The sequence below is a fragment of the Trachurus trachurus genome (assembly GCF_905171665.1).
Source record: "Trachurus trachurus genome assembly, chromosome: 17".
NCBI classification, from domain to species: Eukaryota; Metazoa; Chordata; class Actinopteri; order Carangiformes; family Carangidae; genus Trachurus; species Trachurus trachurus.
This window is the reverse complement of record NC_139900.1, coordinates 5,649,269-5,671,487: the sequence shown is the minus strand read 5'-3', so window position 1 is coordinate 5,671,487 and position 22,219 is coordinate 5,649,269. Positions and strand designations below refer to the sequence as shown.

The window sequence follows — 22,219 nt, the reverse complement described above, 5'->3', positions numbered from 1 at the left end:
TGTTTTTGCACAGAAGTAAACTCCTCTATAAGTTAAAAAACCTCTCACAGTGACTCTTTTAATAATAATAGATGGATAAAACCCACCATGTTTCTATTTGATGTTTAAATTCCCATCTCTTCTCCTCCACCAGGCGAGGATAAAGGCGAAGGCAATCGCTATCAACACTTTCATGCCAAAGAACGGTTACCGGCCCGTGGAGGTGAACCCGTACGCCCAGCAGCGCTACACGTCCTACTACATCCCGCCGGTTTACAGCCCGCAGCAGCAGTTCCCCCTGTACAGCCTCATCACGCCGCAGGCCTGGTCGGCCACACACAGCTTCATCGACCCCACGCTGGTGAGACGAGCCTCTCCTGTAAATACTCCTTTAATTTATACTTTTTTTTGACCTACTGAGGCTAAAACATGAACATCTGGACATATTTTATTATTTATTTTTTCCAGGTGTACTTCAGCTTGAATCGTGTAATAAATGATTATTGCACATGGTGTGGCAGTAGTAGCAGTTTAAATGAAGAAAAACACAACAACAAACTTGATCTTTTTAGGGGTTTAGTGAAGAAAAATACTGTTAATGCACATGAAGCTTTGATTTCACATTTGATATTGGAACTTGTACATGTTGAGGTTCAATTTTAGTCATTTTCTCTGAGTCTACGGCTCTGGGTTTACACAAAAAACAGTGCAAAAGTGAACTCTATTCACAGGCGAAGAAGTGCAAAACCAGTTCTGTGAGTTCTTGTGAATGAACAAAACATCTCAAAGTCCACGATCGCCCGTTTGAGCACTTTCTAAGCTACTTAGAAAGAAAAGGGACTACGGATGCAAATTAGCAAGTTGCTAACTCTGACGCATTTACATTTGTGCACACGTACGAATGTTCATTAATGTGTATTGTCCCTTTTTAAATAAATAAAATAAATACCAGACTTCATTCATGCTAAAGTTCTCAAAGACCCAGCCCGGTCCGAAGCGCCAACCCGACGCTGCTAGGCTCACGAGCGTTAACTCTCGGCCTTTATACAGTCTGTGACCGTAGCACTGATTTATATTTAGAAGAAACGGTAAGAATAAACAGTAACAACAGAACCAGTGGAGAGGATTTCTATCTTTGCTGCGCAGAAGCCTGTCCCTTATCGACGCCTGTCTCTAATATAAGTCGGGTCAGTTTTGGTAGGTGAAGCAAATACAAGGCAGGGCTGCTATTGGAGAATAGCACACACTCTCTCATACACTATTTTTCTCAAAAACACCACAGGATCAAACCGTGTCTCTTCTGCTCTGAATCTTTCACTTCTCCATTTTGGCTCAGTTTGTTTTCCTTCCCTTCAAAATGAAATTGTGAGCATTACTGTGATATATAGACGGAAAGCAAAACCATTTCTCTGATTGGACAAACTGGGTTAACTCTAAAACTTCATGTGGCAAACAGGAAAAGTGTTTCCTGTTAACAGATTTTCAAAATAAGTCCCTTGTAGTTTCCTGATCCTGAATCTGTTTCCTGTTTCCCAGGTCGCCCCGTTTCACAACAACCAGTTCATCAACGGATTCACCACGTCACACAGTTTCAAACCAGCGACGTCGCAGCTCACGGTCAGACACTACTCGCCCAGGAACAGGTGGGTGTTTCTCAACACTTGGCTAAGTGCGCTTGGTGACGCACACACTTCTGTTGCTTATAGGGTGCAAGCAGTGTATTAAGTGGCCAATAATGTTCATATTCATAATAAAATCTATTCAAAGTTAGAATATTGGAGTGAGTTAAATTACATGACGTGTTTGAAGGTCGGCATCTTCTTGTCTGTTCACATAAAGAACTCCATCATGACAGAAGAAACAGTTTTAATAAACAGTCTGCTGCTGGATCACAGTCTTATCTACTCCAAAAGTGTCTCTATATGCAAGATTTAAATCATAAATGTGGAAGCCCAACTCCGTAAGTAAAAGGGAAAGAACAAAAAACACAGGATTAAACAGAGTGTGATGAAAAATATTCACATAAAACATTATAATCAGTAGAGAAAAACCATAATTATATGTGATAAAAGGTCAAAATGATGAGATGTAACAGTAGCCTGAATAAAGACAACAAAATTGAAATTCAAGCACATGAGATAATAATAAATAATATAAAACATGAGATTAAAAAGTCATAATTATGAGATAGAAAATCACATTTATTTTATTGAACTTTACACACTGCGTTTTTTGTCGTTGGAGAAATGGGATACACTTTTACACTGAACACACGCCGATAATTTAAGATTTTAAATTTAACATACTTTATTATCATTATACATGCACGTACAACAAAATTAAGGTGCACAGTCAGGATGTGGACAAAACGATAAATAGAAAAAGTAAAATATACAGCGGGGAAAATAAGTATTGAACACGTCAACATTTTTCTCAGAAAATATATTTCTAATAGAGCTATTGGCATGAAATTTTCACCAGATGTCGGCATCAACCCAAGTAATGCACACATACAAAGAAATCCAAACATCAATGTCCATAAATTAAGTTATGTGTAATAAAGTGAAATGACACAGGGAATAAGTATTGAACACATGAAGAAAAGGAGGGGCAAAAAGGTATGGAAAGCCAAGAAAGCAGCTGGAGTTTGTCAGTATTTAGAATGTAATCCTGTCTCCTATCAGTGCAAAGTAGGGATGCACATGATTAACCGTTTAACCGTTAACCGATAACAAGAACTTTGACCGATTAATACTATCGGTTATTTATTTATTTTATTAGCTCCTTATGTCGTCAACTCATGGGGGCGTGTCGACACGTGCAGAGTTCACGTGCCTTCAGTCATATTTCGCAGCAAAAAGTTACACAGGAGGACTGACAGTATGTGCAGCAGCCCCCATGAAGGAAGATCAGACAATAAATGTAGCTACACGGACATAGATGTGAATCACCTGTAACAACGGCGCTGGAAAAAAAAAAAAAAAAAAAAGAGGATGTCGCTGCTCTCCAGCCTGTTCACCTGCAGCAGCTCTCTTGCAGCTCCACAGAGGAGCTGTCAGAGGAGCTCTGCTGCTTCTTCAGCCTGGTGTTTGGCTGCACTTTGTATAAAAACACTTCTACATTGGACGATCTAACCTCCAGAGCGCGATCAGCTGAGACAGAGCGCACTGATCAGCTGTCGCGGCGCACGTGTGTATTTAACGGCAAAAAAAAAAAAATTGAAACTAAAAGAAATTTTTTTTTTTTTTTTTGGTTTCAATTTTTTTTTTTTTTTTTGGCCGTGCGCCGCAAGATTCTTAATCTTATCGGTTAACGGTTAATAATCGGTTAACGAGCGTCGGTTATCGGTCAGAAAAAAAATTCAAAATGTGCATCCCTAGTGCAAAGTAATATCTGCTGGTTTAGTCCTGATTGATGCCTTTTTAAAAAGGTTTCTCACCACCAAGGTGTCAGACAAGAAACATTGCATGATGCATTTCATGATTTCATGTCAATAGCTCTATTAGAAATATATTTTCTGAGAAAAATGTTGACGTGTTCAATACTTATTTCCCCGCTGTATATAATGTAATGTAATAACATAAAGGGACAGGGCCAAACGAACATTGGAGGTCTTTTAACGCTTGTTTCCTACTTCCTGTTTCCTGTGCGTCAGGAATCACAGTAAACCTCACCTGAGGCCGACGCTCCCCACGGCGGACCGCAGCACGGGGCTCCTCGACTCCCCGGGCCTCTTCCCCAGCTTCCCCAGCGAGAGGCTCAACGGCGTCCGCAGCAGCCCGCCCACACGACTCCCCACCAGCCAGCCCCGCACCCGGCTGCCCTCCACCGCCGCCTTCCCCCGCCGGGACACGGTCGGCACGGGCCGCGTGACCGAGCCCGCCACCACCGACTACTCGCTGGGCGTCGGGCGAGGAAGGTACGACCGCTGAACCCAGATCAGCGTTTATTTATTCACTTTTATTGTAAATCTGAGGAGAGAAAAAAGCTGAAAGAAAACAAATAAAACCTTCAGCGTTAAAGGGATAGTTCAACATTTTTGAGTATTGGCCCATTGCCATAATCCCTATAGTCATAGCAGTAGGTTCATTACCTTTAATTGTCGGTGCAAGCTATTTTTAGAACGGCGGAGCAGAGCCGTGAGCTGCTCAGAGCTACGCTACGGAGGCTCATTATGGGATTTCTTGGTTTCCCTCATCAAACTCATCAAATACACAATCCAACAACTCCACAACGCTCTGGTGGACAAGTTGTGACCTGCACATTCACCACGCTATGAGATAATAACACAACGTTACCAGACAGAGTTGTTTTAGAAGGAAATTCATGCAAAACCGCTGATGCGCGTTCCTGTCGGAGGCAGTTTTTCATCAAGCAGCCTCTGCATTTCCCTCTAAAACAACTCTGTCTGGTAACGTTGTGTTATTATCTCATAGCGTGGTGAATGTGCAGGTCACAACTTGTCCACCAGAGCGTTGTGGAGTTGTTGGATTGTGTATTTGATGAGTTTGATGAGGGAAACCAAGAAATCCCATGAAAATTAAAGGTAACAAACTGATTATAGCGATTAAGGCAATGGGCCAATTTGCCAAAAATGTTGAACTATCCCTTTTAATCAGGTTTTCTGCTTCAGGCTGCGTTTTAATTTGAAAAACAATCGCATCACTTCCTCTTTTCATGCTCCGTTGATTCCTGCTGTTTCTAAAACGCTGGAGGAGTTTGAGCCCGACTGGAAATACAACAGTTCCTGAGCTTGTTGTTTTTGTTAATCAGATTAATTCAACATTTTAAAGCTGCAGCTGTTTTTGTTTCGTTTGTTTTGTTTCTTTCTTCCTTTGAGGTAATTTTTTGTTTTTACAACAAACCATCTGCAGAGAAGAGATTGTTCTTTTTTTTTTCTTTCTTTTTTTTTTTATCCTGAGGCCGTTGTTTTAATGATGTGGATGTTTTTCTTTTACCTGCTGGTGGATGTAGAGCAGAGTGTGTGTGTGTGTGTGTGTGTGTGTGTTGTCGGCTGAGCTCGTTGTTTCAGGCCGAGTGGATGTTTGTAAATTGAGATGTTCTCTTTCTTAAAGGAAAAATGTTTCTGCTTCTAGGAAAAAGAGGGACGAAAAGTTTACAGTAAGTGTGTTTATGTTTCTTTGTGTTTGTCTGTGACGTCGAAACATTTTTATCTTTAGTGTAGATTCATGTAAATTAGTTTAGAGACTCTGTGTGTGTGTGCGTGTGTGTGTGTGTTTTGTTCTGACTCTGTTATGTGTGTGTGTGTGTGTGTGTGTTGCCGTCACACAGAGAGTGACGCCTCAGTCGCCGCCTCCCCCTCCCAAACCCCCGTCTCCGAGCTTCGAGCTCGGCCTCTCCAGCTTCCCGCCGCTGCCCGGAGCGGCCGGCCAGCTCAAGACCGACGACGTGTTCGACAACCGGCTGGCCAGCAGCGTCGTCGTCGGAAACGCCAAGGAACGGGTACGGAAACAGGTTTTTTGTTTTATTTTTGTTTGTTTTTTCCACGTCAATGAGCGTGACCGACAGGAGCTCAGAGGTCAAAGGTCAGAGGTCAGAGGCGTCAACACAAACACAACCACGTTTTTAGTCCAACGACCAATTTTCAAACCAAAACTGGAACCTTTATTTCACGGCGTCTGATTGGTTAAAGACTTCAACACACGTGTGCTAATTTGCATATGAGGCGGTGAAGTAACGTTCAGTGTTGGGTGTGTTACTTTAAATAAGTAACTAACTAGTTATAGTTACTTTTCCTCCTTACTTTCCCCAAAAAGTAACTGACTTGACTTAGTGACGACTTGGAACTTTTATTACTTTTAGAAATATCCGGTTGTGCCTCTCGTGCTGTACTTTTATCTATTTATCTATTTATTTATTTATTTATAAAATTAATTAACCCTTTCTTTAACTAATTATCTTTTTAAATGACTGTCTTCTGCTTCTCGTTTTTAACTGTTGCTGTTTTAGACACCTGAATCTCCCTACGGGGATAAATAAAGGTTTCAATTCAATCCAATTAAATTGAGTTAGTAACTGAGTTACTACATTATGCAAGTAACTAATTACCAGGAAAAGTAACTATTGCACTACTCTTATACAAAAAAAAAGCTCAAATATGTCAGCTTACTTGGACTGTTTATTTAACGTCTTTTTTTCTGACATGTTGATGCTGAAAGCCGCTCCAATGAGTCGAAGTAACGGTGCATTTTATTGTCAGTAACGGTAACGCAGCAACAGTAACTTTATTGATTACTCGTTACTGAAAAAAGTACCATCGTTAATTTATTTTATTGATGACGTTGCTCCCATCACTGCTCAGTGACAAACGGTCACTGCAGCTTTAACTGATACTGATCCGTACGCATACGTTGTAGGAAGTTTCAGCTCAACATCGACGTGTGTGATGGAACCTCTCCCAGTTCTAACAAGTTGATTTAACGCTTCACTTCCTGTTTGTGTGTGTGTGTGTGTGTGTGTGTGTGTGTTCACCACAGAATGTAAGTGCTGACTCCGGCTCAGCAGCAGCAGCAGCAGCAGCAGGAGGAGGAGGAGGAGGAGGAGCAGCTCTCTCTCTCTCTCCGGCCGGCCCTAAGGAGCCTCTCCGGTCCTCCTCCTCTCCGATGCCTCCGAGCTTCCAGCCCTCTCCGACGGCCCCCGCCCCGACCTCGGCCCCGACACTGACCCCGGCCCCCGGCCCGCCGCACAGCTCTGCCGCCGCCGCCGCCGGCACCAACGCCGCCTCTACAGCGTAAGTGTGAAGCTGCACGCTGAATCTGATGAAGAGTTTCTTAGGTTTAGATTTTGAGTTTACAGAAGTCTATTAGTTATAATTTAAAAATAAAAGAGTTGAAAAAGTGCATAAAGTTATTTAAGATGCATGAAAACATTGTATTGTAATTATATTGGTCGATATTACAAATCCATTTCTTTTCATTTTTACTTTTAAAAAATCACAAAAACAATGACGAGATGTTCAAACAAACATTTCCCTTTTAGATTTCAGATTTTTCTTTTTTTAATGGGACATTTTTATTGGGACATATTGATGAACATTTACATTTAAATGCATCGTATTGGAATTATATCGGCCAATATTATGATTCCACAATTAATTTGTTTTTTCTTTTCATTTTTACTTGAATGTCATGAACATAAGATCACACATAAGTTTTCCTCTACATTCCCTCAGTCGACCTAACCCTAACCCTACAAAACAAAACAAACACAAATCGGATTCGGTCCGTGTACTTCGCGGCCATTCGATTTTTCCTTTAAACAGAACTGTCAAAAAACGAAAGTAAGCTGGTAATTTGGTTTTCCGTTTCAAACAAAAAACAAAAAAACAAAAATTCAGGCTGGTTTTTTCGTTTTTTGGTTTTTGCTTTTAAAACCAAAAAACGAGGAGACCAAAATCAAATAACGGCCAATTTTTAATTTTGATTGTTACAAAATCTCTCTTTTCGTTTTTGATAATAATATTAACGCTGATGACAGACCGGAAGTGTCTGGACTTCAAAATAAAAGCCCAGTGCATTGACTTATAGCCAAGAAAGAAAAAAAAAACTTTTTTCCCCCTTGTAAATGTTGTGTTTTGAGCAGGTTTTGAGCATATGCATACATTTTCGCAGCTGTTTGCCGCTGATACGTGTGTGTGTGTTTGTTTATAAATATATAGGCCTATATATATTACGATCTGCTGCAGTAAGGCCACCGCTGGGGGCTGGGTGCATGATAGACCAACTCCTACTCCCGACTCATTTCGACCCTGAGATCTCCAACCCCGGGCGTATTTGGCAGGTGGCAGCGGATCCAGTCCCAGACCTCGGTTACAGTCAGGGAACTAGTGGAATCACCTCCGCTGCTGTGCGTAATAGTCGCGCGTAATGACAGCTCCTCGCCGGATGAATCTACACAGTTTTCCCACTATATTTTTTGTATTAAACGCCCATCCCAAATAAACGCCGGGTCAAACATTGTTTTTCTGGTTGCCAAAAAATATTCTATGCAAATATAGCGGGTGTCTCTAGACATTAAAGACGGCCGAGGACCGACGGGACGCCTCTGGGCTGGTTGCTCCTGCCCGGTCTGTCCACTCCTCTCAGCCGCACTTCAGCACCTGTCCTGGGCTGCACCCATAGACTGCACCGTGTCGGCTCGGCTCGGCTCGGCTCGGCTCGCTCCTCGTTTTAAATGACTCCTTTTAAAAGTAGCGTAAACAGCCTACTGTTCTCTGATTACTCATGCGCGTATTTAGTTAGGCTATACGTTGCATTATTATTAGTTATAGACCTACTTCATTCAATCAACAACAACATCAAAAAAAGGACGGTGGTGCGAGCCAACACAGGTGCTGAAGTGAGGGAGAGGGGTGGAGAGACTGGGCGTCCGCAGGGTTTTTGCAACTTGCAGCGGATCAAGAAGGGCGGAGGACCGACGGGGGTCTCAGTCTCCTGGTACCTGTGCGGGCCAGGACGGCGGAGGTCAGCGAGACAGAGAACGAGTCCGCCCTGGCCGTATTTACAGTAATGCCTCGAGAAACGCGCGTATCATTCCACCGCCGCCTGCCGCCACAGAGTGAAGCCTCTTTCCCCAGAAGGAGGTCCAGGTTGAACACTATTAATAAACGCAGGTCCCAAATAAACGCAGGTCCCTAATAAACGCCGGTTGATTTGAGCGATTTAAGCAAATAAACGCCCGGGCCCTTATTTGGTGGCCTTACTGCAGCAGATCTATATATATATATATATTTATAAACAAACACACACACGTATCAGCGGCAAACAGCTGCGAAAATGTAGGCTATGCATATGCTCAAAACCTGCTCAAAACACAACATTTACAAGGGGGAAAAAAGTTTTTTTTTTCTTTCTTGGCTATAAGTCAATGCACTGGGCTTTTATTTTGAAGTCCAGACACTTCCGGTCTGTCATCAGCGTTAATATTATTATCAAAAACGAAAAGAGAGATTTTGTAACAATCAAAATTAAAAATTGGCCGTTATTTGATTTTGGTCTCCTCGTTTTTTGGTTTTAAAAGCAAAAACCAAAAAACGAAAAAACCAGCCTGAATTTTTGTTTTTTTGTTTTTTGTTTGAAACGGAAAACCAAATTACCAGCTTACTTTCGTTTTTTGACAGTTCTATTTAAAGGAAAAATCGAATGGCCGCGAAGTACACGGACCGGATTCCCACAATTTAACTGGAAAGTCTGCTGCTGCCAGAAAGCTGCTCGCTTGTGTCCAAGCAAATTCATGATATACTGTATTTAACATAGAAGAATACATTATATTATTGAACGACCCCATCACTAAATGTATGCATCGTGTCATGGATAGGCTGTACAGTGCGGGAATAAAGGATGAATTTAATTTATACAAACTGTCACAACATTTCTATGTATTACTATTTATTGGACTGACGGAAATTAGCTTGGACACGATTTATTATACATTGAAAATTAATAGTAAGGTGTCAACGCTTCATTATATTCACATCTTCACAACTTGTTACATGGAAAAGAATTTGAAAATTTGAAAATGAAAATGAAGCCCAATCTTCTCTGTTGCTGCTTCGTTGAATCCTAACGTGTGTGTGTCCTGTGTGTCCTGTGTGTCCTGTGTGTGTGTTTCAGGGAGGTGAAGGTGGTGGAGGTGAAGCCGAAGGAGGTGCAGCTTTCAGTGGAGCGAGTCCCCGGCACTCTGTCCACCGCCAGCAAGTCGGTGCAGGTCAACGGCGCTGCCACGGTCAGTATTGATCCCTGCTCTCTTCCTCCTTCTCTCTCTCTCTTTCTGTTTCTAACACTCAAACGTCTCAATCACAGATCAGTCGATCTCAGCGTGAACAAAAAAAAAAACTGGGTAAATGAGTCGTGTTTTAATTCTGCAGCGTCTCGTATTGATCACAGACGCCTCCTGGGGAAAACATTTATTTTAAAAACAGACAAGCAGCAACTGAGAGGAGAAAATCGTTTTTATTTTATCTGAGAGTTGCACTTCAGACTCCTCAGCTAGTGTGTCACTTTTTTTTGCTCAGGCAGTGTATTAGTATATTATAATACTGTATATCACCATCATCAGATAACATACGTTCAATCCATCAATGCCTTTATTTGTTCCCAGTGGGGTAATTTGTTTCACAACAGTAGGAGCACACAAAAGTACAAAAATTACACACAGTATAATAAATAACATTATACAACAGTTAGTTCCGACCGGTTCCAACCGAGCAATTTGATTGGACAAGAGACGTTCCATAGTGCTGATATACAGTATAACAGCACTGGGACTTTTTACAGACATAATCACTCCGCTGTTCAGCTGGACAGAAGCTAAGGGGGCTTTCACACCTACCTCGTTTGGTCCGGACTTTCGGACTTTCCAGATAGTTCGGATCAAATTGACAGGTGTGAAAGCTCCCCCGGACCACGGTCCGGACTAAAGACCGAGTCTTTGGTCCAGCCTCAGAAGGTGGTCTCGGTCCGGACTATCCTGGACCAAGGTCCGCTGCTGCGTAGTGTGAAAGCATTTTTTTGGAAGGTTCGAACTATCAGACCAAATACAGGAAGTCACGTCAGATTCGCTCGTGCCGAAAAAATTAAATAAACAGAAAAAAGGAAAAAGGAGCCGCGGCAACACTTGGGGAGAGGAGATCATATTATATCCAGATTTGGTCAGAGGGATGGGTGTGTCAGTGTAGGCTACACTTGTAAACGTTTACACGGAATTAAACAGTAGAGTGTTTAATATCAATCCCCAAACGATACATGCATTTTTTATGTGGCCTATTTTTTTTTATATATTGACCCGAATATCTATTTTTTACGCCGAAAAAAGTCTGAAAAAGACAGATATTTATCAGCGGGTGACACCAAACAACGTCTGCCCCGGCAGGTCAGAGCTTTCATTTCTCTCACACTCACACACACAAGTGACCTGGAGAGATGCAGCCGCATCTGACAGGAGGGTCGCGCGTGTGTGCGCATAGCGTGTGTGTGTGTTCCCCTCCACTACACAAAACAGCTGATCGCTGATCGCTGCCACTCTGATCAATAAGAGCATGTCGCCGCGGCACAACCCTCTTTTTTTCTCTCCTTTCATCAGCTCTAAACTCACTCTTCTGCACCGCGATTACAAACCACAGCGTGCTTTCCAGCAGTAGGCTATATTTTTCTTTTTTTACACATATTTTTTTCAGAGCACTTTCTATGCGCTAACGTCAGACGCACGCTCATCCGTCATGACGTCGGTAGATCCTTTAGTCCGCTGTCATAATAGCAGTGTGAAAGCGAACTTTACTGGACTATATGGAAACAATGTAACAAAAAAAAAAAATTAAGTCCGGACCTTGGTCCGGACTATTAGGTGTGAAAGCGCCCTAAGTCAGAGCCAGGCTCCCCATACAGGAGCTGCTCCATCTCTCTGCTGCTGCTGCAGTTATAAACGGACCTGAACATTAAAACCTGGACCTGACCTGGTCCGTCTAATTGGCAACAATTCTAAGCCCAGGGATGCAAACAGCGCGCAGGAAAGCGCAACTCGCTTTTTCCATGACCAATTAGGTGACTTGTGTGAATCGTTCAGATCCGAAGAGTTTTTGTTTTGTTGTTTTGTTTTGTTGCTGTGTCAGGCAGGTGTTTCCCACGGAGCTCTGCCCCGTTTCAGAGGTGCAGGAAGCCCTAATAAGTGGAAAGACGTTGCCTCCGCGATGTAGAATGTGTTCAATTCAAAAAGTGAAACTAACACATTATATATGTCCATTACACACTGAACGAAACATCCCATGTCTTTATTTATTCAGTTTATTTTAATTAATTTCAGTTTATATTAATTAATAATTTGTATTTGACCCGTTTGCATCCCTGTCAGCCTAAACCCGGCTGAAAAAATTTTTTGCTGCGGCAGCAACTACGTTTTGACGGTGATGTGTTTTGATATTAGCGTTAGCTGTTGTTAGCCACGTAGCTCAGCTACTTAGCTTCAACTGTGTTTATATTGATTACATAGCAGATAAACAAATGTAATACGGTGTCGATAACGTCTCTGTGTGTCTTCACGCTGGTCCTGTTGCTGCGGTGCTGATCAGACATGGACTCAGAACCAGAACCAGCACTGGAAGCAGCTCGGTGGAAAAGCTTGTAGCTAGTAGCAAGCTAGTATGAAATGTTTATGTGTTGCCTGGCACTGTTGTATAGAAGCAATATCACACTCGAGGTCGTGCTGTTGTACTATTTATCAGCACGGTGTGATTCGTCGTGGTCGCTCCCTCTCGTGTGATATTGGTTAATTTTGCACCAGCCTAAGAAATAATGCAGATGACAAAACACTCATACTCCTGTTTGTTGTTGTTTGCCGTCACCAGGAGCTGAGGAAACCCTCCTACGCTGAGATCTGTCAGCGGGTGAACTCGTCACAGCCGCCGCCGCCGCTGACCCCCAAGGAAGCCAAGCCAGCCGCCGCCGCCGCCGGCGACGACAGGAAGTGCCCCGACGCCTCCCCCGCCCCGCCGGCGGAGGCCAAAGCCAGAGAGACATACCCCCCTTCCTCCTCCTCCTCTTCCTCCTCTTCCTCCACCATCTCTTCCTCCTCTTCCTCCAAACCCGGCTCGGCGGCCGCCGCCCCGGGCCGACCCCCCCGGGAGGCCCGAAGGCCGGCCGGGCGCTGGGCCTCGCCGCCGCCGCACGCAGGGAAACCCCAGAGCAGAGACGGCCCCCACCACCACCACCACACCCCGCCCAAGTCCCCACAGTAGGGAAATCCTCCTCCTTCCTCCTCCCCTTCCTCCTCCCTACCTGAGTCCTCCAGCCCCTCCCCCCTCCCCTCCCACTCCCACTCCGCTCCAGAGATGCGTTTAAAAACAAAAAAACAAAAAAGGAAATCTAAGTCAGGGCTACTCGATCCCTCTGTCCCCGATCACCGGCCACACACGAGCGTAGAGGACGCCTTCTTCTCTTGATCAGGGCTTGCAGACAAAAAGCACTTTACTGTGCATGTAGAGCACCGTTTCATTCATTCTTTTTATTCTATTTATTTGTTTCCTTTTTATTTTATTTTTATTTTATTTTATTTTAAAGTTTCATTCAGTTTTATTTCTCCTTTGCATTAATTAACTTACGCCGTGATGGTGTCGCGTTTCATTCATTAATTCTGTCCAAAAAACGGCGTCGTGGGATTCAAGTCGTCTGGTGTGCGGAGCAGCAGGGCATTGTGTGTTGTTATCGTTGTTGTTGCTGTTGTCGTCAGTCATTGTCATTGTCGTTGTGGGACGCCGCCCCCAGAGGATGATGGGAAATAGAGGGGTTGTTTGTTCGTTGCACCTTTTTATGAAGCTTAATTAAGGCTCATAATCAGCAGATATGTGTTTTCTAATTACATATTCACACCCGTATGCAACTTGACGTCTAAATCTCATCATGACAAGGTTTTTCGTTTACATCAATTGTTTTTTCGATTAATTTTTCCTCCAAATTCGAGGTTTGTTTGTTTTGTTTCGTTTGTTAGTTTTTCGTTGGTCCCGTCGCTTCCCTTTTGCCGTTTGCCTTCGTTTTAACGTTTTGCTAACTCCGCTAACCAGCTAGGTTATGTCGTTATTAGCTTAAATGTCGAAAACAGCCGCCGTGTTTTTAAGCGCCACACAGAAGGAGGACGGGGGGGAGGAGAGGAGAGGAGAGAAGGGGGGGGAGGGGCATTCGGACGTCCGCTACCAAAACTCCAAAGCTTCAAGATAAAATTATGGAGTCGAGGCCTAGAAATGTATTTGTTGTTGTTGGCTGAAAGGAGTGAGCGGCTCGATCTCAGTGTGTCGGTGTGGAGAAATCAAGTTGGCATTGCATTTATATAGATATATGAAATATAAATAAATATATTTTGGGCAGAGAGAAAAAAAAAGCAAAGCAAAGCAAAACGCTCTCTTATCTTATCTCTCCTCGTTTCCTCTTTTGAAAAAAACTGTGGAATAAAAACGTATCAGCGGGCACATACTGAAGAGGAGGGAGTGAACACTAGCTGCAGGAAACTCGTCTGTATAAACCACTGTGACGGGTGATGAACTGGGAGGAGGAGGAGGAGGAGGTCGACTCGCTCCTGCCTGAAACTCACCAAAAAAATTAAGAATATTAAAAAAAAAAGGGGGAGTGGAGAGTTAGTGTTCGTGTTTGTTGAAGCGGCTCGTCTCCAGCTCTTTTCTCTTAGATCCGGTGCTAGACGTCAAATCCTGGAATCTGTTGCTGCAGCTCAGATGTCGTCGACGATGACGACAACGACGATGATGATACTGTACGTAGGAATACTTGATTCACACATCTGCAGAAACTTTAGTTTGCACTGTTTTCTCAGACTTCCAAGTCAAAAATGTCATGAGATGAAGCAAAAAGGGAACTGGTCCTGAAAGTTAAAGGAATGAAACACAGTTTTTTTTTTTTTTTTGGTGTTGTATTTTTTTTTTTTATAATCCAGGAGCAAATAAAAGCAGAGGAGCCTGCGACAGCTTCCTTTCTGTTTTGGTTGTTTCACAGATGCTAATGATGCTAACGTCTTATTTCTGCTGCCGGCGTTGGTTCGGATCGAGGCCTGTCGAGGTCGGTTGTCAGCGAGGGTTCGGCTGAAGGAGCGGTTTGTTAGTTAGTTAGTTTGTTTGGATGGAAAGTGATGATGATGATGATGGAAGATGAGAGTTGTTGTGAAGGTGAACGGTGGTGAACGCAGCAGGTCGGGGGAAGGTCGTGTCGGAGGCGGAGATGAACCAAACATCCTGTAGAAGTTAAAACCTCGAAGAGACGAGAGCCTAACCCTCCTCTTCTTCTTCTTCTTCTTCCTCTGCATCGAGTCTTCACCACTAATTGTGTTTAGTATGTTTTCTTTTCTTTTCCTCTGGGTGGTTTTTTCTCTCCTCCTTCGAGTTTGCCGTTGATTTTCGTTCCTGAGTTCAGAGGGAGGACGAACCCAAAGCTCACGGCTCAACGCTCGCTCGCTCGCTCTGCTGCTTCACTCCTGATCTCCTGCAGCCGTTTAACAGGAGGTTTAAAAAAAAAAGAAGAAAAAAAAAGATTTAAAGCACAGAGTGAAGCAAAACGACCTTTTTGGCTCCAGGACGGAGAGGTCGACGTTTAGAGACGACGTTCAGGTCTGTGGGAAAGAGAGAAATACGTGTTGGGAAGCGGTGATTTTGGACGAGAGCTGTGGTGGGGGGGGGAGCGACTTGGTTTACGTCTGTTTACTGTAGCAGCCACTCGGGGACAGAAAACCAACTGAATCGAACCGAGTCTGGGATGTTTTTACTGTATTAAATATAAAAATCAGCTGAGCTATCTATGTAAAAAAAAAAAAGAAAAAGAAAAAAAGTTTTAGAAATGTTTGAGAAGTTTCCCTCCGTGCGCTCGGGTTCGTCGTCTCCTCAGATGCAAAACCATTTAAGATACAAAATAAACCACTGTACTACACACAGCGTCTGCCTGGGGGGCGGGGGCGAGGGTGGGGGCAAACCTTCGCGACGTGGGACCTCGAACGTCTCGCCATTGTCTTCCTGCAACACGAAGCATTCTGGGTAATCCCACTAACGAGAGAAAACAGGAGCCCATCTGGAGAAGGGAACGCTTCATTGAAAAGCCTGTACTCCCACTCAAAGCTGCTTTTGATTTGGAGTTTGCTGAAAGAAAAAAAAAATATTATCTCTGTTTTGTTTTGAAGGACTGAGATGCACTTGGATGGGTCGATTTATTATTTTTCCTTATTTTTTTTTTATTTTTCTCATCGGTGGAAATGGTGAAAAAAGTTGAAAATGCACCATATCCACTTCGTTATGAACCAGTGCTGTTTATTATTATTATTCCATGAGAAATATCGTTAAGTTTTCTTTTTAGGGAGAAGAAAAACTAAAAAAAATGATCATCATCATCATCATAATAATAATAATATTAATAATAATAGAGACGCAAGTTGAGGTCTCTATATATACGCAAAACATAAAAAAAAAAAATACAAACAAAGAAAAGAAAAAAAGAGAGAAAATTTCCATCCAGTGTTTGAGAAACTTGAATTTTATTTAAACTTGAAAAATGACTTTGCCTTAACTTTTATACAAGACGAGCATAGTTTATTTCTTTTCAACAAAAAAAATCCCCAAAATGTTAACGAAGCGTGAAAATGTGGGAAATATTGAGTCGTGATAGACGTCACAAGTCTTACTGAGAGAGAGAGAAAGAGAGAGAGAGAGAGGTCTGCAGCAGCGTCGTCTTTCTTTTTGCTTTTTTGTTTTGTTTTTGTAAAATGTACGAAAAAAAGAATCATTTTGTTCTTTTTTGTTTCTCGTTTAATAGTTTCAGGTTGTTTTTTTGTTTTGTTTTTTCTTTGGGGAAAAATATAAACCTTGTAAATGCAAAACTAGTCAATACTGTATTAAATCTGTGCACTTTGAAGTGTGTGCTTTGCTTGTACAGTTGTAAATACTCAGAAAAATATAAGAGGTACCTTAAAATGATTATAAAAAATATATTGATCTTGTTGAACTATTAATGTCGCTATCGAGCTGGATGTAGGATATAAAAAAAAAAAAATTAATGTTGTGCTTTTGGAAATATTTTTTTTTTCTTTAACTTTTTTTGTTTTTGTATTTTTTTTTAGTTTGGGTGTGCGTTGGGAGTTTGAATCCTGCTCCACTCTGAAGCGTGGGCGGGTCGTCTGATTGTACTTCTTGTGTTTTTTTTGTATTGTTTGTTTGTCTTTCATTCCATTTTTCCCACCTGGCCGCTCACACCTGGCTGTACAGGTGTGTGGCCCCGCCCCCCCCACCCTCCCCCGTGCACACATCAGCCTGTGGAACTGGCAGCATCTTCATTAATTAATAAACTGTACAAAGCAGCGCGTCGTCCTCCTCCTCCTCCAGCCGCCGCCGCCACCGCCTCCTAACGATACAGGACATGATCAAACATGACATCATCTTCTGTTTCTCCTGACGACACTGGGATCAAGAAAAAGTTTGAATACAGAAACTATTATGCAAGAAGACGAAAGAAGCACTACATGTCAGTCTCAGTGTAGAAATGTAGACCATGACACTAATACTCAACATCCATCAGAACCATCCCCATCAGCTGTTCCACAGTGTTTAAATCAAACTGCGTCAACGCCACGACCAGACCGGGTCGGACGTTAGAAGCCGAAGTCTCACCTCCACTCACTTTGTTTTTTTTGTTTGTTTAATTCTTCTGTCCATATTTGAAGGATGGTGTTAGCTCAGCGTTACAGGCTTGAAGCAGGTGGAAACAGCGATAGCATGACAGCAACACAAACCCCTGAAGCTCGGTGTGAGAAGTTCTGTCAAAATGTTCTGCAGCCTCATATCTTAAAGTCATTAATCTGTTTCTGCACGATTTAACCCAACAAGTTCCTCTTGGGTGAATATTTGAAGCTGTTTCCACTTGTTCCTTCCACGAATTCATGGAACAAGATGATATTTTTTAATTTAAAAATAAAAACATGACCACATGTCGGAGGCTCGACAGGATTTTTTTTTTTTTTTTGCTGTAGATCATTTACCTGAAGGTCTTGCGAGTTCCAGACCGAGGTGTTTTCCTTGTGCAGCATTGACAGTGTATCTGTGGCTGGGGTTGATTTTTTGAATGATAATACATTTAGAGTTGGGTGGTGGGGGGTGGATGTAGGTTCTTTGTAGCTGAAACCAAATCCCCTGCTAGTGTCTTTGGTTCTGTTTGTGGTTATGGACCGATGACAGTTTGGACAGTTTGTGTGAAAGTATGGACGAAAGAAAAAAAACAAAGTCAGTGGATGTGAAAAACAGAAAATCAGGACTTCGGCTTTTCTGCATCACAGCTTCTTCCTTTGTTGGGCGGCTGAGGAGAGCGGCGGCTGACGGACACGTCGCAACTTCGATCCGATGTGGGACGAAACCAACACGAAGCACAGTCGGGAGTTCGTCCGGCACACGGCGCTCTCGGTGGGAAACGATCGGCGAATCCTGGGCCTCTGACATTCGTGTTTATGCAAAACAAGAAGAAAAAAAACAGGAAAGACGCGTATTGGGGAAATACATTTAAGAAATTTGAAAAAGTTTCCCACCTGAGTGTCGGTGTCGGTACCAGACGAGACATTGGATCAGCTCCATTTGTCTTGTTAACTTTGTTCCCACTGATCTGTTTGAGGTTTCTTGTTCAAGTTCATCAACTTCCCTCCCCTGAGAAATAAATGTACAAATCATTTTCCTTTTGGACTTTTTTTGTTTTGTTTTGTTTGTTGGTATTGTTTAGATTTATTGGAGCTGGGGACAGAAGCAGAGGCTCAACTGGAATCACAGAGGTTTTGTTGATCTCTTTTTTTTTCAATGTGCTTCAGAGCTACTTTTCTGGCACATACATTACAGTAACATGTCTGTTTAAACCATTTGATCACATGTGGACTGCATTTTGACGTGGCAAAGAAAACCAATAACTGTGCCATTATACAACTGTTGTTTTTTTTGTCTTGACTGGGCAGTTTGACCTGTACATAGCTGAGCGCTTTGCGATATCGGGCTTTTAAGTTCTTGTGTTTGTGTGTGTTTTTGTTTTTTATTTTAAGGTGTGATTTTCAGGGAACTGAAAGTCCATCACAGACTTCTTCTCACATCTGGAGAAAAAAACTACAATGTGACACCACTGACTGTAGGAGCGGTTTCTGTGCGTTGCAACTTTGGCGGGAAAACAAACAAAACAAAAGAAAAAAAAAAAAGATAAGGACGCTGACTTTGCAAAACTTGAGCATCCCTGAACTGTGAATGTGTGCATGTGTGGAATAAATAAATAAACAAACGTACCACCCACAAATCCAGACCGATGCAAAAGGTGACTTACTCTCTCTCTTATCTGAAGCTTCGGTACCTCGCACCTGGACGGTACCGCTTCTCCAAGGGGATCTCTCTCTTTTTGTTTTTGGCGGTGTTTGTTTTTCAAGATGGCCGCAAGTTCTGCACGCCTCTCCTGTCTCGCCGGCATCAACACGAAACGCTCAGCTGTGGCTTCTCCTCCTCCTCCTCCTTTACGGAGCTCCACACTTCATATCAGCCCGTCAGTCGCCTCAGCTCTCGGTCTCCTCCTTCCTGTTCGCCCGTTCTGACAGTGCCATTGTTCTGTTTTTGTTTTTGTTCCTCAAGGGTTGCATCTTGTCATCAAAATGGACGCTCTTGTGGTTGTTTTTGTTCATTTGTTTCAAGTTCTAATAATGAATGCACACCAACTGACTGGATCAAGACTCGATCTCTTTATCAGCTCACTGTGGTTTAACTCATTAACACTCGTACCGTGCTACGCTAACCGCTGTGGACAATCGATGACTCCACTGTTGTTGGGGTTTGGACAGATAATTTTTTGCCTAACAACACCTTTAACAGATGTGGAATGGAGGTTGCGTTCAAGAGGGCTTTTTGGTTTTCTTTTTCCTCTTTTGTGATGTTTTTTTTGTTTTTTGAGGGGGGGTCTTTTCTTCCATGGAGACTGGAATCAAGCGTACATGTCAGCTATAGATAATTTAAGTTACTCTTGTGTCATGATGTAAAACTGTCTAATTTGGAGAAAAAAATGTAGCTTACTGAAAAATAAAGATTTAGGCACTGTTGAGGATTCACTGTCTTTATTTAATGTGAAAATATTATAATTATAATATTGTTATTGGACAGACTTGGTAGACCCAAACATATTGTGAGGGTCTGTTGGGAACGTCTTGCAGAACTCCCACCTCCGGGAGAACTTCGACCAGATCCCGAGGGAGGCTGGAGACATTGAGTCCAAGTGGACCATGTTATCCACTTACGTTGTTGACACAGCTGTTCGAAACTGTGACCATAAGGTCTGTCCTGCCTGCTGTGGCGGCAATCCCTGAACCCAGTGGTGGACACCGGAAGTAAGGATGCCGTCAAGCTGAAGAAGGAGTCCTGTTGAGTCTGCTTGACTCCTGAGGAAGCTGACAGGTACCAGCAGGCCAAGCGTGCGGAAGCTCCGGCAAAAACTCCATGGGAGTCCATGGTAGTCCTCAGAAATTCTGGCAAACCATCCAGCACCTCAGGAGTGGGAATGTGCTCCACCATCACTGTTTACAGTGGAAGTGGGGAGCTGTTGACCTCGACTGGGCGGTGGAAGGAATACTTCGAGGATCTCCTCAATCCCACTATCACACCTTCCTTAGAGGAAGCAGATAGGCTGAGGACCCAGAGGTTGATTCATCCATCATGAAGTCACTGAGGTAGTTCAGAAGCACCTCAGTGGTAAGGCACCGGGGGTGGATGAGATCCGCCCTGAGTACCTCATGTCTCTGGATGTTGTGGGGCTGTCGCAGCTGACAGGCCACTGCAGCATCGTGTGGCAGTTGGGGACAGTGCCTCTGGACTGAAAGACAGGATGGTGGTCCCTCTATTCAAAAAGGGGGACTGTAGGTTATGTTCCTACTATCGGGGGATCACACTCTTCCCTGGGAAAGTTTATTCCAGGGTACTGGGAAGGAGAATTTGAATTTGTGGTATTCTGTGGGAGGTGCTTTGGGAGTATGGGGTCGGAGGCTCTCTGCTAAGGGCTGTACGGACCCTGTACGACCAGAGCAGGAGCTTGGTTCGCATTGCCGGCAGTAAGTCAGACCTGTTCCCGGTGCATGATGGACTCTGGCAGGGCTGCCCTTTGTCACCGGTTCTGTTCATTATTTTTATGGACAGAATTTCTAGGCCCAGCCAGAGGCCGGAGGGGGTCCAGTTCAGGGTGTAAAATATTATAATAGTGTAGGCCAGCATTGTGTGTATGTGTGGGGGTACACACTACTCATAAAAGGTTATAGATATTCGACTTTTGGGTGAAACTAATGGAAAATGTTCAAACTTTGTGCTACAGTGATATATCATGAAGGTAAAAGTATGAAATGATAATTTCCTCATCTTCAACAATGTATTGAAACAAAAGCAAACAACAGTGGTGGGTACAACACAACAAAACATGTCAATGTGTCAATTAAGGTGTCATGTGACCAAAGCTTCCACATGCTCCTTGATGAATTGTTATACAGGTGTGGTCTTGGTCTAGTGATGCCAGAATGTGAACAGCAGGATGAAGATGACTGTTTCAATACAAACTGTCACTGAAGCAGAACATTTAGTGGTGGATTCATGGATCAGACACTCGTCGTTGTGATGTTTGTGGTTAATCACCTTGTTATAGAACAGCCTGTTAAGGACTGAAACATTGAACAGTTGGACAAGGGCATTCAAAAGTTTAGAGAAGGTCCAATTAAGTTCACCTGTAAAGGTTATAGGTGCATTCTGAGATTTCATAATATCCCTATATCTTTCTGTGAGGAGTGTACCTTTTCTACTTACAGCGACTAAGGAAAGAAAATAAAAAAAGGATTTTATTTGAGAATTTATTGAATATGAAACTTTACAGAAAAAAGTACATGTATTTGAGTAATGGGAACCAAACAATACATACTCATAATTCAATTAAAGTAATACAATATTACAGATGTTGGACAAAATAATAATAATAATTCATTTAATTTATATAGCGCTTTTCAATAACCCAAAGACGCTTGAAAATGAAACTTTAAGTACAAATGGGGTTAAATGTTTACAAAACAGAAGTTCTCATTCATAGGATAATATTTCTCTCATCATCTTCCATCTTCGGACAAAATGTTGTTAAGTTATGTATACAAACAACACAGCTCTCAAACAGCAGGAACATCCAACAAACGTTTTGAATCTTGACCAGATGAAAAATAATGATCTCAGTCGGGTGTTTCTTGTCTGTACTGAGAGTCAGTTGGTACATCTCTCCTCATTTGATTCACATTTTAGATCCAGGAAAGAAAAGAGAGGAAAACATTTGATCTGTCCTGAAGGAAAATCTCCTTTATTTGATTATTTCATAAACAGATTAACTTCATCTACATAATCAGTTTGTTCAACCTGAATCTACACATGGAAAATAAAATAATCATCCCCTCCTTGATTATCATATTAACACTTGATTTAAAGCTCATAGACCTTATCAGTGAGTGGATTTGAACAACAACAACTTTTGACACAAACTCAAACATCAACACAACAAGAAATGACAAGAGGTCAAAGTCCCGCCCACAATGTTTGATTGACAGGTGATCTCTGTGCAGTGCAGAGACACAACAGCAATGAGCTTTTAGCAACAAACATGGAGACTAAAGAAAGTGATGAACTAAAATACAGATTTTAACCAACTGCACCTTCAATGATCTTTGT

The 22,219-nt window shown here is 42.6% G+C and overlaps 1 protein-coding gene across 6 annotated transcripts in view; it reads left to right on the top strand.

Moving 5' to 3' along the window:
- Positions 1-13,099, top strand: part of larp4b (La ribonucleoprotein 4B) — a 51,545-nt gene extending 38,446 nt beyond the window's left edge. For 3 of the 6 annotated variants that reach the window (XM_083991991.1, XM_083991986.1, XM_083991987.1), the window contains 8 exons: positions 134-358; positions 1,516-1,622; positions 3,635-3,898; positions 5,055-5,100; positions 5,272-5,442; positions 6,477-6,730; positions 9,612-9,723; positions 12,338-13,099. In XM_083991991.1, the coding sequence (XP_083848117.1) occupies positions 134-358; positions 1,516-1,622; positions 3,635-3,898; positions 5,055-5,100; positions 5,272-5,442; positions 6,477-6,730; positions 9,612-9,723; positions 12,338-12,727 (1,569 nt within the window). In that variant the 3' untranslated portion in view covers positions 12,728-13,099. The remainder of the gene's footprint in view (positions 1-133; positions 359-1,515; positions 1,623-3,634; positions 3,899-5,054; positions 5,101-5,271; positions 5,443-6,476; positions 6,731-9,611; positions 9,724-12,337) is intronic. The other 3 variants (XM_083991990.1, XM_083991988.1, XM_083991989.1) reach the window with 3 other exon arrangements.
- The last annotated feature ends 9,120 nt before the right edge of the window (positions 13,100-22,219 follow it).